Source organism: Solanum verrucosum, unplaced genomic scaffold (assembly GCF_900185275.1).
Source record: "Solanum verrucosum unplaced genomic scaffold, falcon-dt-bn FXZP01000182.1, whole genome shotgun sequence".
Lineage (NCBI taxonomy): Eukaryota > Viridiplantae > Streptophyta > Magnoliopsida > Solanales > Solanaceae > Solanum > Solanum verrucosum.
In genome coordinates this window covers 4,334,552-4,347,744 of record NW_026020378.1, presented here as the reverse complement: position 1 = coordinate 4,347,744, position 13,193 = coordinate 4,334,552, and the positions used below count along the sequence as shown (strand labels likewise).

General features: G+C 34.5%; 1 protein-coding gene across 1 annotated transcript; it reads left to right on the top strand.

The window, feature by feature from the left end:
• Positions 1 to 829: 829 nt before the first annotated feature.
• On the top strand, positions 830 to 10,072 carry LOC125838618 (uncharacterized). The gene is made up of 5 exons (XM_049517670.1): positions 830 to 1,685; positions 1,888 to 2,657; positions 2,953 to 3,192; positions 7,896 to 8,032; positions 9,868 to 10,072. Exons 1-5 carry the CDS (start codon positions 830 to 832, stop codon positions 10,070 to 10,072), a joined length of 2,208 nt encoding a protein of 735 aa, XP_049373627.1.
• The last annotated feature ends 3,121 nt before the right edge of the window (positions 10,073 to 13,193 follow it).

Sequence of the window (13,193 nt, the reverse complement as noted above, 5' to 3'; positions counted from 1 at the left end):
TACTCTTTACCTTTCTCTCTTCTCAACTTTCATACATATTTGCAAGTTTTAAGAAATTGGAAGCTTTAATCATTGTATATTTCTTCCTCAACCGCCATTGAAGTGTGAAAAGGTATTTCTTAATTCTTTTTTTTCCGTTAGTTTGGTTTTTTCTAATCATGTGCTGAAAGACTTGAATATCTTAATTTTTATGTTAAAAGCTACTTTATTTATTTGAGTATCGATCAACTATTTGGTGTATTGTGGATGATTTTTAATAAGTTTGGTATACTTGAACTTGACTACTATTTCAGTTTGGTGTTCAATGAGTTTGGAGAAATATTTTTTTAGAGTACCCAAAACAAGTTTGGCGCCTTAAAATCAAAATCAACTACGCCGAGATGAAAATGTCAACCAAATAGAAATATCATCTCACTCTTCCCAAAGACAAGAATTTGATGTAAATGATTTAAAGGTTGATCCAGCTGAAAGAACTCCAATTTTAAATTATCATCCAAACATTCGTGATGAGATGAGGGCATACATCATTAAAGGTCCTTGTCAACCTCAAAATCATCAGTTTCCTCAAACTAATTTTTTTGGAACACCACGTCGTTTTGTTTATACGTGGTTTGATGAATATCGTGGTTGGTTGGAATACAGAATTAGTGCGGATGCTGCTTATTGTTAACCTTGTTATTTGTTTCAAGGAGAAAACATTAATCAAGGTGGTGGTAATGTATTTTCGACTAAGGGATTTACAAATTGGCATAAAAAAGATAGCTTTGCTACACATATTGGTCTACCGAATAGCGTTCATAATCAATCCAAAAGAAAGTGTGAAGATCTCATGCGAGAACAACAATCCATTCAAGCCGCATTTTACAAGTTGGATGATAAAAGTAAGCATGAATATCGGATTCGGTTAAACACTTCAATCGATGTGGTAAGACTTCTCTTGGATCAAGGTTTTGCATTTCGTGGTCATGACGAGAGTGAATCATCATTGAACAAGGGTAATTTTCTTGAAGTTCTTTCTTGGTTAGCTGCTAGATGTGATGCAATTAAACCTTTTGTGTTAGAAAAAGCTCCAAAAAATAATAAAATGACTTCTCATGACATCCAAAAAGATATTGTGACTGCGTGTAAGATTGAAATAGTTAAGGCAATAATAGAGGACATAAATAGTGACTACTTTGATTTATTGGTTGATGAATCTAGAGATGTGTCATGCAAAGAGCAAATGGCTATTTGTCTAAGATATGTTGACAAAATGGGATTTGTGATGGAGGTATTTATTGGACTTGTTCACATTAAAGATACTAGTGTTTTATCTCTAAAGAAAGCAATTGTAGATGTACTTGCTCACCATTCTTTGACTTTATCTAATGTACGTGGGCAATGTTACGATGGGGCAAGTAATATGCAAGGTGAGCTAGGTGGTCTTATAACGTTGATTAGACAAGAAAGTAGATCGGCTCATTCTGTTCATTGTTTTGCTCATCAACTTCAATTGACTCTTGCTGCGGTTTCTAAAAAGTGTGTTCAAGTAGGTGAACTTGTATTATTAATTTCAAATATTTTGAATGTGTTGGGAGCTTCTTTTAAACGTGTGGATAATTTTCGAGAATCTCAAAAAAAGCATCTCCAAATGGCATTGGATATGGATGAACTAGAAACGGGTAGAGGGTTGAATCAAGAACTTGGTATTTGTTAAAGCCGGTGATACTCGTTGGGGATCTCACTACAAGTCATTTGGAAACTTTATTAGTAGTTTTGACTCTATTGTTGATGTACTTGATACTCTTGTTGAAAATGCAAGTACTTTGGAAGAAAGAGCAAGCGCATCGGGATTTCTCAGAAGTTGTCAAACGTTTGAGACTATTTTCTTGTTGCATTTAATGACAGATGTTTTAGGAATCACAAATGATCTTAATGTTTCATTACAGAAAAATGAGCAAGACATTGCAAATGCCATGATTCTTGTAAAGGTAGCAAAGAGAAGGTTGCAAGCTTTAAGAGATAATGAATGGGATCCTCTCTTTAAAAAAAATATTGGATGGGATTCACTTAAAGAAAAGGTAGAAGCATTTTGTATCAAGCATGGCATTTCATTACCCAATTTTGAAGATCCATATACTAATTATGGGAGATCACGACGTAATGTAGTTATTTGTACTACTTTGCATCATTATCGTGTGGATGTGTTTTATAAAATCATTGATTGGCAACTACAAGAACTTAATGATCGTTTCAATGAGGTGACAAGTGATTTGCTTAATGGAGTATCTTGCATGAATCCAATTGATTCATTTTCTAGTTTTGACATAAAAAAGATAATGAGAATGGCTGAATTATATCCTGATGATTTTGATGGGTCCAACATGAGAGCTCTTGAGAATCAACTTGTTAATTACATTATTGATGTTCGTGATATTGATGAAAGGTACTTCAATTTGGGTGGACTTGGAGAACTTTCAAGAAAGTTGGTTGAGACAAAGAAGCATTTAATCTATTCTCTCGTATTTCTTTTAGTGAAGTTTGTTTTGCTTCTACCTGTTGTCACTGCTACAGTTGAAAGAGCTTTTTCGGCAATGAAGATTATCAAGAATGACTTGCGAAATCGAATGGATGATGAATTCTTAAATGGTTGCATAGTGCCTTATGTAGAGAAAAAAGTATTTAAAGATGTTTCTAATGAGTGTATTATGAAAATATTTCAAGAGATGAAGTGTCGTCGAGTGCAATTGTAGTTACCACTTTACAATTTACATATTTTGGTGTATATGAAACTATCCGTCAATATATTTGTCCTACTTCATCTTCCTTAGTTTATTCATTGATATTTTGTAAGTTTCTGTTTTAAGAATTTTCATTTTGGATAGTTGGTTAATTTGATATTGAGGTATGACTATTTTGAAGCCAATCTTTATAATCTGACTAGCAAGGTTTATTTTTTTACTTGTCCAAAAGTATGAACACCCTTGGCGAAAATCCTGGCTCCGCCATTGTTGGAGACGGCTCGCTGGAGCTGCTGGCTGCTGGCTCCTGCTCGCCAGTGGAAAAGAGGGAAGCAGCGATGGGAAAGGGAGGAGAAGAAAGAGATTGGCGCCGGGGTTGCTGCTGGTCGCAACTGCTGCTAGTCGCCGGAGCGAGGAAATAGACGGGGGCGGCTGCTGGAGAGAGATAGAGGAGAGAAAATGTGAAAAAAATGTTTTTTTAGGGTTTAGGTCTCTTAGCACTAAAATAGAAAGTTAAAAGGATTGATCTCGTCCGTTGATTTAATAAGAAATGAACGGTTAAGATTTATCTTAAAGGATGGATGGATGAGATGGGAATTGCAAGGGATTTAGAATGGCCAAAATTGCAATAAAATTGGACTAGAATTGAAATGAAAAGGTGGTTATAATTGCAATACAATTGAAATTGAGTAGGCTAGAATTGAAAGGAATTAGAATAAAATAGGCTACAATTTAAACAATTTTGAGGAAAATTTAAAAAAATGCTATTCAATTAAAATACTACAAATATTATAATATTTGTTATATAATTAAAATCACTTAATTTTAAAACATTTGAGTAAAATAATTATTTCGAGTTTTACTAATAATTTTAAAAATATTTTAATAATATTTACGATAATTTTATAAAGCATGCGTATTAAAATATATAATTTTTATACAAAATCGACTAAAATCTTGAACTCGAAATATTTTTAAAATACGCATTTAATCGAATGGCATCCCCAAAAGGGTTAAAGGTCGGACAAAATTGGGTGTCAACAACGGGACATTTCACTTGAGTTTCTTTTTAGTACTTTTTATTTTTGGATTATGTTGTTGGGGTTGTGACCCGATTTTTACTCATAAATTGTAATAGATGGCTAATTGAGACAAGTCTAGACTTCCGCTTTCCTTTATAAAGATTTTTGGACTTAAATGTGTTTTTACTCTTATTGTTCTACTACTTTATGTTATGATATGCTAAGTGGTTTACATGGTGCCTTTCGGGGTTCTACGTGTCTTGTTACGCTTAGGAGGCACCCCTTGGATCGTGACACCACCCCACCCCTCCGCCTAGAGGCGCCACGCCCTGAGCCCCCAACCCCACCCCACCCCGCACACCCCTAGATCTAGAGGCGTCGCACCTTGAACAGCCCCCACCCCACCCCTCTTTCTCGAGGCATCGCGCCTCGAGCCCCCCACCTCATACCCCATACCCCACACCTCACACCCCGGCCTAGAGGCGCCGTAACTCGAGCCTTTTCCAACCCAACCCACCTCAAGGCCTCGAGGCGTCACCTCCCGAGGCCTCACCAACCCTACCCCTCAGCCTCGAGGCGTCGGGCCCCAAAGCCCCCCCCACCCACCTTCCGGCGTCCAGGCGCAGAGCACCGAGGCCCCCCACACACCTCCCGACCTTGAGGTGTCGCACCCCGAGCCCCCCACCCACCCAGATCCCATCCTCGAGGCATCGTGCCTTGAGCCCACCCTCTCAACCCAATGGCCTTGAGATGTCGTGCACCAAGACCTCACCCATTCAACCCCCCGACTTTAAGGAATCTCTCCCCGAGGCCTCACACACCCCACATCTCGGCTTCGACAAGTCGCACCCTGAGGCCCCCCCACCAACCCCACAGCCTCGAAGCACCACCCCCCGAGGACCCCCAACCACCCAGCCTCGAAGCGTCGAGCCCCCCCAACCCCCCGGCCTCGAGACGCCTCCCCCGAGCCCCTAGCCTCGAGGTGCCGCGCCCCGAGCCCCTTAACCCACCCCACCCCTCGGCCTCGATGCGGCCTCCCCCCAACCCACCCCACCCCACTACCTCGAGACGCCCCTCCCCCCCAACCCACCCCACCCCTCAGCCTCGAGGCGCCCCCATCAAAATCCCTTGGCCTCGAGGCGCCGCGCCCCGAGTCCCCCAATCCCCACTCAACCCCCACCCCACCCCACCCCAACTCCCCCTCCCCCCTTCGGCACTCTCAAGTAGCCCAGGTGTGTCACCTCGAGGTTTCCTCCACCCCCCACCTTCGAGGCGCCGCGCTCCGAGCCCCCTCCCCCCATCCCTCACACCCCTGCCTCGAGGCGTCGCGCTCCGAGGCCCTTCCCCCCTCTCCTCCGACGTCCTGAAGTCCCCACCCACTCCCTCGAGGCATCGCGGCCCAAAGCCCCCCCAACCCCCTGCCTCGAGGCATCGATCCCCGAAAGCCCAGCCCTCTGCCTCGAGGCGTCATGTCCTACAACCCCACCCCTACCTCGAGGCGCCGATCCCCCCACCCCCACCTCCTGCCTCAAGGCATCGTGCCCTAAGCACCTCACTCCACCTTATAGCCTCGAGGCGTCAAAACAAAAATAACTAAATATAATCCAATAATCAAGAGAGAGAGATTCATTATAAGAGACGAAGAGAGTTCACAAGAAAAGTTAACAAAAGAAAGTAAAACATTGATATCATCAAAACAAGCTAAGTAGATTGCCCAATTTAGATGCAAAGGCAGCATTCAAATATATATAAACATTATAAGTAAAGTAATTGCTTTATTTAAAACTAAAATGAGAGACGAGTTTTAAGAGTCGCCACTTAATTTTAAAGTAGAATTAAGAATACTAATTTTTTCCAAAAGATTAAAATAGAAATCAATTGAAAATATTAAAAGATTCGAGGTTCATAGTAATGTTTTAGGAAGTGTTTAAAGGCACCTAAAACACTCGCTAACTTGCGATGGTTATCCGATAATTAAAATATTTGGTTAAATTATTTTCAAAAGGAGTAGGCGTATGTAACTAACTAAGAAGTAAACATTTTTAAAAATTTAAAGTTATCTTAAGGGGGAAAGGGGAATATTAAAAATATACTTAAGTAAAACATTTTTGCAAATATTCTAAAGTCAAGTAAAACAAAATATACTTATTTATTTTTTAAAAGATATGATTAATTCATTTTTGTGGAAATGAATTAGGAAAAAACCTTAAAATTAATTAAACACACAAGCATGCAAAATCAATTAAATAACAAACGAGAGAACATGTGGGCCCAAGTCCAGTTTCTGTCTTTCACCTGGGCCGGTACTTGAGCCTAAATTCAACTTTGGGTTTTTGGCCCATTTGTACATGTCCTAATAACTAACAAAGTATGCTAATTTCATCCATTGGGTTTTTGGCCCAATTCTTTCCCTTTGTACCTATCCTAATATCTAACCAATAAAGCCAAAATAAATGGGTTTTGGCCCAATAATTACAAAAATGCAAAGCTGAAATTTTTATATGGGCTTTTGGCCCTAATTTTGTTGTATATTGAGGTTGTATCAGTCCATTTTCTTGCTTCCGAGACTTGTTATTTAGCTTCCTTTTTACCCCTGAACACCGGGAATTGACTCGATAAAGGAAGCCTCCATGGCCCAACAAAATGCAAGAATCTAGTCCAAAATGAACTCGGGTTGACCCACGATTCATGCATAAGAAGAAAAGAGAAGGAAAACAGTTAGATTCACGCCAATATTCACATATAATTACACATATTTAAGAAAATATCACGTTCCTTGGAGGAAAGACCAACAATGGCTTTATGCTATTTGTGAGTGCCAATAACACTGTAAGAGCAAAGTAGAACAGATTCAGACCAATACTAACATGCAAGTCATAACTATAAGCCAAAATTAAGCTACTGCTTTGCTAAAATATAGGATAACCAAAATTTCGTTTTTTAAATAATCATATCACTACAATGAACAAAAGGGGGACGATTCAATTGGAAAGAAAACAAGATTAGAACTTAAAGCTCTGTAACAATTATGCTATAACTTACTAAAAAAAACCAAGCAGGTGGTCTTTAATGGAAACTAAGAAGGAACCAATGAAGGAAAGTTATAACCAAAACTGACAGGCAAGGAGGAGAAAAATCACACTATCTTCAATAGGTGAAAGCAAACTAAATTGAACAGGGGAAATTCTTCAGATATTTAAACTAAAGCTTAGACAAGTACAAAATTTAAAACAACTACGGACTCAAAACGACTATAATCTAGATATATAAACTTAAACGAGCTGAAAAAGAATTACTACAATCAAACCCACATTAACGAATCAGATAGAGTCAATTTCAAACAAGCTCATATAAGAACATGAACCGACTTTACAAAGAAAGGCTCATAACAACAGATGAAGCAATTTAAAGGCTAGGTTATTGAGGTTGAACAACATGAGACATTCAAAATCGTAAAGACACACAAAAAAGAATAGCAAGTTGTTTGAACATAGCACTAGAAATTCGAAAATAGAGTAGAGAAGTGGTTGTATCCAGAAATAGCAATGTAAAGAAGCTGATCAACACATTTTATTAAAGCCACAAGTTATGCTAACATACATTCGAAATCCGATTTAACAAGCTTAAACATGTATGGAAACTATGAATTTATTTGGATTAATGACATATATAAGAGAAATGGGTTCTTTCCTATCTTCAGATTGAAATAAACCAATGTAGACATCATTCATGGGCTTAAAATTTTCACAAAAAGATGGAAGAGAATAGAACACGATCAGCAACATAATGTATAATATAACAGAACCAAACAAGCATAGAGACAAAAAACAAATCAAGAATTCTACCAAGCTTAAACGTCTGAAATCAAATTATAAAAGGCAACAAAAGCCTTGGAAGAGATGGAATAAGATGAGCGAGTTAAAAGGAGTTATACCACCACCACCACAAGTGAGGATCCGACGAACTCTAAGCAGTGGACAAGAAAGCGAACTCAAAACTAAACTCTAAACTCCGATCATTCAGAGTTTATATATTCCCAACCCAAAATCAGTTATTTCCAACCTTTACACTGAATGGGAAAAAAACAATTTATAGAAGAGGATTGGGGAATGAAAAAGGAGGGAAATCTGAACCATTTTGAATTCTTCTTAAGGAGAACGTTGGAGGGCAACCGAAAATTGATAGGAGCCGCACGTTGGATGAATCTCCAACGGCTCTATACGAGAGGATAAGGACACTCGATTTTCTGGACTGGGCTCGCGATTTGCTGGAGCTTGTGTTTCGCACTTTGTTGGTCCACGTGGAGAAGAAAGACGCTATATAGAATGGGCTGGAATGGGTCAGTTATTGCTGAAATTGAATTGGAATTTGGGTCGGTTGTTGTATGTAATGTTGTAATGGGTTTTGTTTTGTTTTGGTATTGTAATTGGGCTTGGATAATCTGAAAATTGTTTGGGGTTGCTGAAAGTGTTTTTGGGCTGAATAAATGGCCCAATTTTGGGTCTTAAAGAATTGAATAAATGGCACACAACATGACAGCCTATAGACTAAATTGGTAAAAAATAGCCCATTTTTAATTTATTGGCAAAAAAGGGACTTTTTATTTATTTATTTGGCATTCAATAGTTATTTTTCTTTTTTCTTAAAAAATGTATTTTTGTTCCCCTTATTTTTCTATAAACACGTTTGATTGCTCTCTTTTTTTTCTTTAAAAGGTAAAATTTATTGTTTTATTATTCCTCTTTTTTCTCTCCTTTTTGTTTGTCAACCATTTTAAAATAGACTTCTTCTCTTTTTTGTCTCATTTTTTTTCTTTCTAGAAGTCTTTTTATACATATATTTGTTTCTCTCCCAAATTTTCTATTTTTCTCCTTAATTTACTTTCTTTATGAAAATGATATAACAATATGTTTATTCATGGATACTTCTAATAATCATCTTTTATACATAATCTTGTTCTTGTCCAATTAATTGTTGAATTTTATGATTTGTGGAATTGAAGTTTTTTCAATTTTGTTTTTGCGAAAATTTAGGTTATTAATCCTTTTTTTTAATTTTCATTCTAAAATCTTTTTCCTATGTATATTTGTTGCTCTTCTAATTTTTTTCTTATTCTCCTTAATTTACTTTGTTTATTTATGCAAATCAGATGTATGATTATCCATTGGTCCTCCCAAAATCTTCTTTTAATATATAATTCTGTAGTGTTTTTTCCCACTTAATTTTGAAATTTGTGATTTGTGAAATTAAATTTTTTTAAACTTTTTCTTGGCAAAATTCAGGTTATAGTATTTGGAATTTTTGTTTTCAATTTCATGGGTTTATATCTTCTCATAAGATTCTCGTAAAAAAATAGAATGTTGATTTTGATGAATACAAACCAATGTATACCAATAAATGTCAATCTCAATTTGAATAAATGTATACAAATTTATTAGGTGAATATAGATCAATGAATACATAGATGAATACGAACCAATGTATACATAGTCCAGTTACCGTATACATAACAAAAATCACATGTACAATTTATGAATAAAATTTAAAGAGAAAATACATAAGATCCCCCCTGAACTTGGCAGCAAAATTTACTTTAACACAATTTTATGGGTAGTTATTTACCCCCCTAATCTCTTTTCAAGTGAATTAATATCACCCTAAAATTATAATATCAGTCTCACAATGGTAAGTGCATTCCATATGCGCCATGTCATTGATATGTCAACACCACATCATTGCCACATTAGCACCACGTAGAACATTATTTAATTTTTTTTTGTTTCTTTTTATTTATTCTCAATTTTAGAAAGCAAAAAAATTTCAAAAAATGAGATCCATGCTCCTTAACTCAGTCACGATTGCAATTGAACAAATTCGCTCACAATTGAAAGATCAATCCAAAATGTCAAAATCATTCTTACAAAAACACATTCAATTTTCACATTATTAAGACAATAAATAATGGCTGAAAGTTTAATTTGAAATGAAGAAATTATAGATTTTTCATTAAAAAGAGCTTCAAGTTCATCACATTCAAACACTACCATAAACAATAATTTTGAAGCAAGAACAGTTGTTGGCTTTTCTATTTTTTTCCTATTCATCATACTTTTACGGATCAAAAGGAAATGGAGGTGGGGTCAAGGCATTCCAAAGAAAGAGAAAGAAGATGGAAAGTTCAACGAAGAAGAAGAAGAAAAGGGTGATGCAATGGTGGTTGAGGCGGCAGATCTGAAGAGAAAGAAAGAGGGTGAGGTTTCTAACAGGAGAAATAGGGTCGAAATGGGGGTTTCAAAGAAGGAGAAACAAAAAGGTGGGGATGGTGGTTGAGGGCGAGAGGGGTGGTGGGGTGTGAGGAAGATGAAGGAAAAAAAGATTATTGGCTAAAAATAAAAAAATGGGGCCCACTTATTATTTTTCTCTTTAATTTTTGCTATTTACACGCAGTAAATTTTTTGACTTGCCACGTCAGCTGTTTGGGTGCATTTAAATTCACTTGAAAAGAGATAAGGGGGGTAAATAATTACCCGTAAAGTTAAAGTACTAAACTAAGTTTCGCTACCAAGTTCAGGGGGGATTTTATGTATTTTCCCAAATTTAAATTGTACATTTATCATATTAACTTCATACTTGTATTCATTATAGTTATAACTTATAATTGTTGGTAATATTCTTATGTATACATTATAAGTTTATGTATACATGATAGAGTTATTGTATACATAAATAAAATTTACATGCCTATTTTTATGAATATTTTTTTGTGGATACATAAAGTATTTTTTTTATGTATACATTATGTAATTGCAACTTCAATTATTGTATAATTTTTGCATACGTGTTATTACAGTTTCTAATAAAAATCATTGCCTCTTATATTATTTGATTAATTATTGTCAATTATTTGATAATTAATACACGTCAATTGAGCACTAATAATATATATTTTTTACCTTAAAAGTAGTCAACGTCTTTTGATAAGTTAATTAAAGAATTAAAAAAAAAATCCTCCCTTAAAAGTTGATATAACCTTTTTTTAATGGGTTAATTAATAAATATATTTTTTTCATTTCTTAAAAGTAGGCAACCGTTTTTTAATAAACTATCGGTTGGTAAAAAATAAATTATAAAATTACAATCAAATATATATTTATGTTGTTGTAAACTGTGTTTAATATATATATTTTTTAAATAGAGTGATAATAAAGTTAGTTTGAGAATTTAAAGAAACTGAAAAGCTAACTTCTTTAATTATAGGAGTTAAAAATAAGGAAGAAAAAATAATTCTACATCTCCTTAATTAATGTCGGTTGGTTGCACATGGTTAAAAAAAAACTATAAAAAGTCGTTATATTCCTTTTAGGCTAATACGTGCTTCTTCTTTTTTTGGACTATTAATTGCTAATTAATATTGGGTTATATGTTGCCAATTGTATATAGTAGTTGTATGTCTGTGTCAATTCCTCAAAAGAATTGGAGGCTCGGATAGAAGATGGCTAGATTCGCAATTACAGAGATGGCTATTGGATTACAATTGTAATCAATTCCAGTTGAAATTTTAGCCGAATTGAATTTAATTGGTGAAATTGATTAAAATTTAAATAAGACGAATTAATATAGGAGTTAATGTCTTTAAAGATCATTGAACTTTGAGAAATTATCCTGAAAAGGCATTAAACTTTGTTTTGTATCAAAAATGTCACTCAACTTAAAACTTTTATCCTCAAAAATCGCTCACACATTTATCATTAAATTAAATTTAACATAATAAAATAAAATAAAACTTATGCCATTATAATCATGGAGCCATAAATAAAATTATAATCTATTTATTACCCGATGATCCATCCAAAAAATAGTTTCATCTAAAGATTAATATTGTATTATAGAAGCTATTTCAATCCATGTGTTTGCAATTCTTAGTAGAAAACTCTACACAAACAAGGTGATAATAACATTATGAACTATCGATATGCTCAATAGGTTAAAGCATAAACATGCAGAACATTATTCTAGGAAATTACAAAAAGATCGACCTTGAACTGCAACTGCATTTTCTAATGGGATAATACATATATTTGACCTTAAACTTGGCTTCAAATTTTAACTTTGACCTCCAACTTTCATAGTGCACAAACAAGCACTTTAACTATCCAACATTTTAATAAATAAACACGCGATTTTTGGAGCCAAGAGCGTGAAATGCAAACGCTGCCACGTGTATTAGTGAGCCACTCAATGGCTGCCAACTAATTAAACACTTTACACGTCAATTTTAGAACTAAAAAAAAAAATTAATTAATTAAGGGTAGAGTTGTCATTTCAACATTTTTTTCACTGTTGTGTGCCTCAAAAATTACTTCTCACTCGCGCAAAATGCGTGCACATCATGCGTTTTGCCAGGTAAGACACGCGTGTTTATTTATTAAAAGGTTGGATAGTTAAAGTGTCTATTTGTGCACTTTGAAAGCTGGAGGTCAAAGTTAAAATTTGAAGCTAAGTTTAAGGTCCAATATATGTATTATGCCTTTTCTAATCGACGGCATTCTTTAACATCATTATTTGCAAATAATTACGTTAATATTGCAGAAATAATTTAGTAGAAAGTACTAATTAATCTAAGTAACTTAATAGATTTTATAATTTTATTCAGTTGTGGGGTTCATAGTTACATGACATTAAAAAGTATTTATTTTGCTATATCAAATTTGTTTTAAGATAAATGAGTTGAGTGATTTTTTAAGATAAAAACTTTAAGTTGAGTGATTTTATTGATACAAAACAAAGTTCAATGACTTTATTAGATAATTTCTCATAGTTTAGTGATCTTTTAAGATATTAACTCATTAATATAGATTAATTAATAAGCTTCTTAATATAAACGAAATAAAATAAATAACTTAATCATAAAGCAATTAAATTAAATTATAACCTATCGAATAGTTACTAATTAACCAAATATTTAACTGAAACAAAGTCTTTTTGAGACGATTTTTGAATATTTATAAAGTATACTAAGTATACACATAATTATATAAAAATCATATTTATTAATTAAAAATTATAACATTACTAAAATTACTTGAAATAACTCGAAAAAAATATATTTGAATTTTATAAAGTCAATTATTTCAAATCGTTTGGGATTTAAGAAGCTCGATGATTAATTTATGTTGTGGAGGGTCAAAATTGTTGACGGTAAGATCATGAAAGAATGTAAAGACCATTGAAGCCAAAAGTAAATAAATTACAGCAATGCCCAAACACTAACCACATAAGAATAAGAATGCTATTAATATGACATATTATAGTGAATGCAAATGTATGTTAATACGTTAGCTAAACGGGAAAATGCTTTCTCATAACTCAAATCTAATTCAAGGATAGATATGAAATTTCTAGAGATGAAAAATTGAGCAAAATCTGCACCCAATACACAAACATTTTAAAA

Excerpts from the sequence above, each read along its gene's own strand:
- LOC125838618 (XM_049517670.1), top strand. The coding sequence starts at position 830 with ATGCGAGAACAACAATCCATTCAAGCCGCATTTTACAAGTTGGATGAT. Across the intron at positions 1,686-1,887 it reads AGGGTTGAATCAAGAACTTG|ATGTTTTAGGAATCACAAAT; the intron begins GTATTTGTTAAA and ends ATTTAATGACAG. Across the intron at positions 3,193-7,895 it reads AGAGAAAATGTGAAAAAAAT|GAGAACGTTGGAGGGCAACC; the intron begins GTTTTTTTAGGG and ends ATTCTTCTTAAG.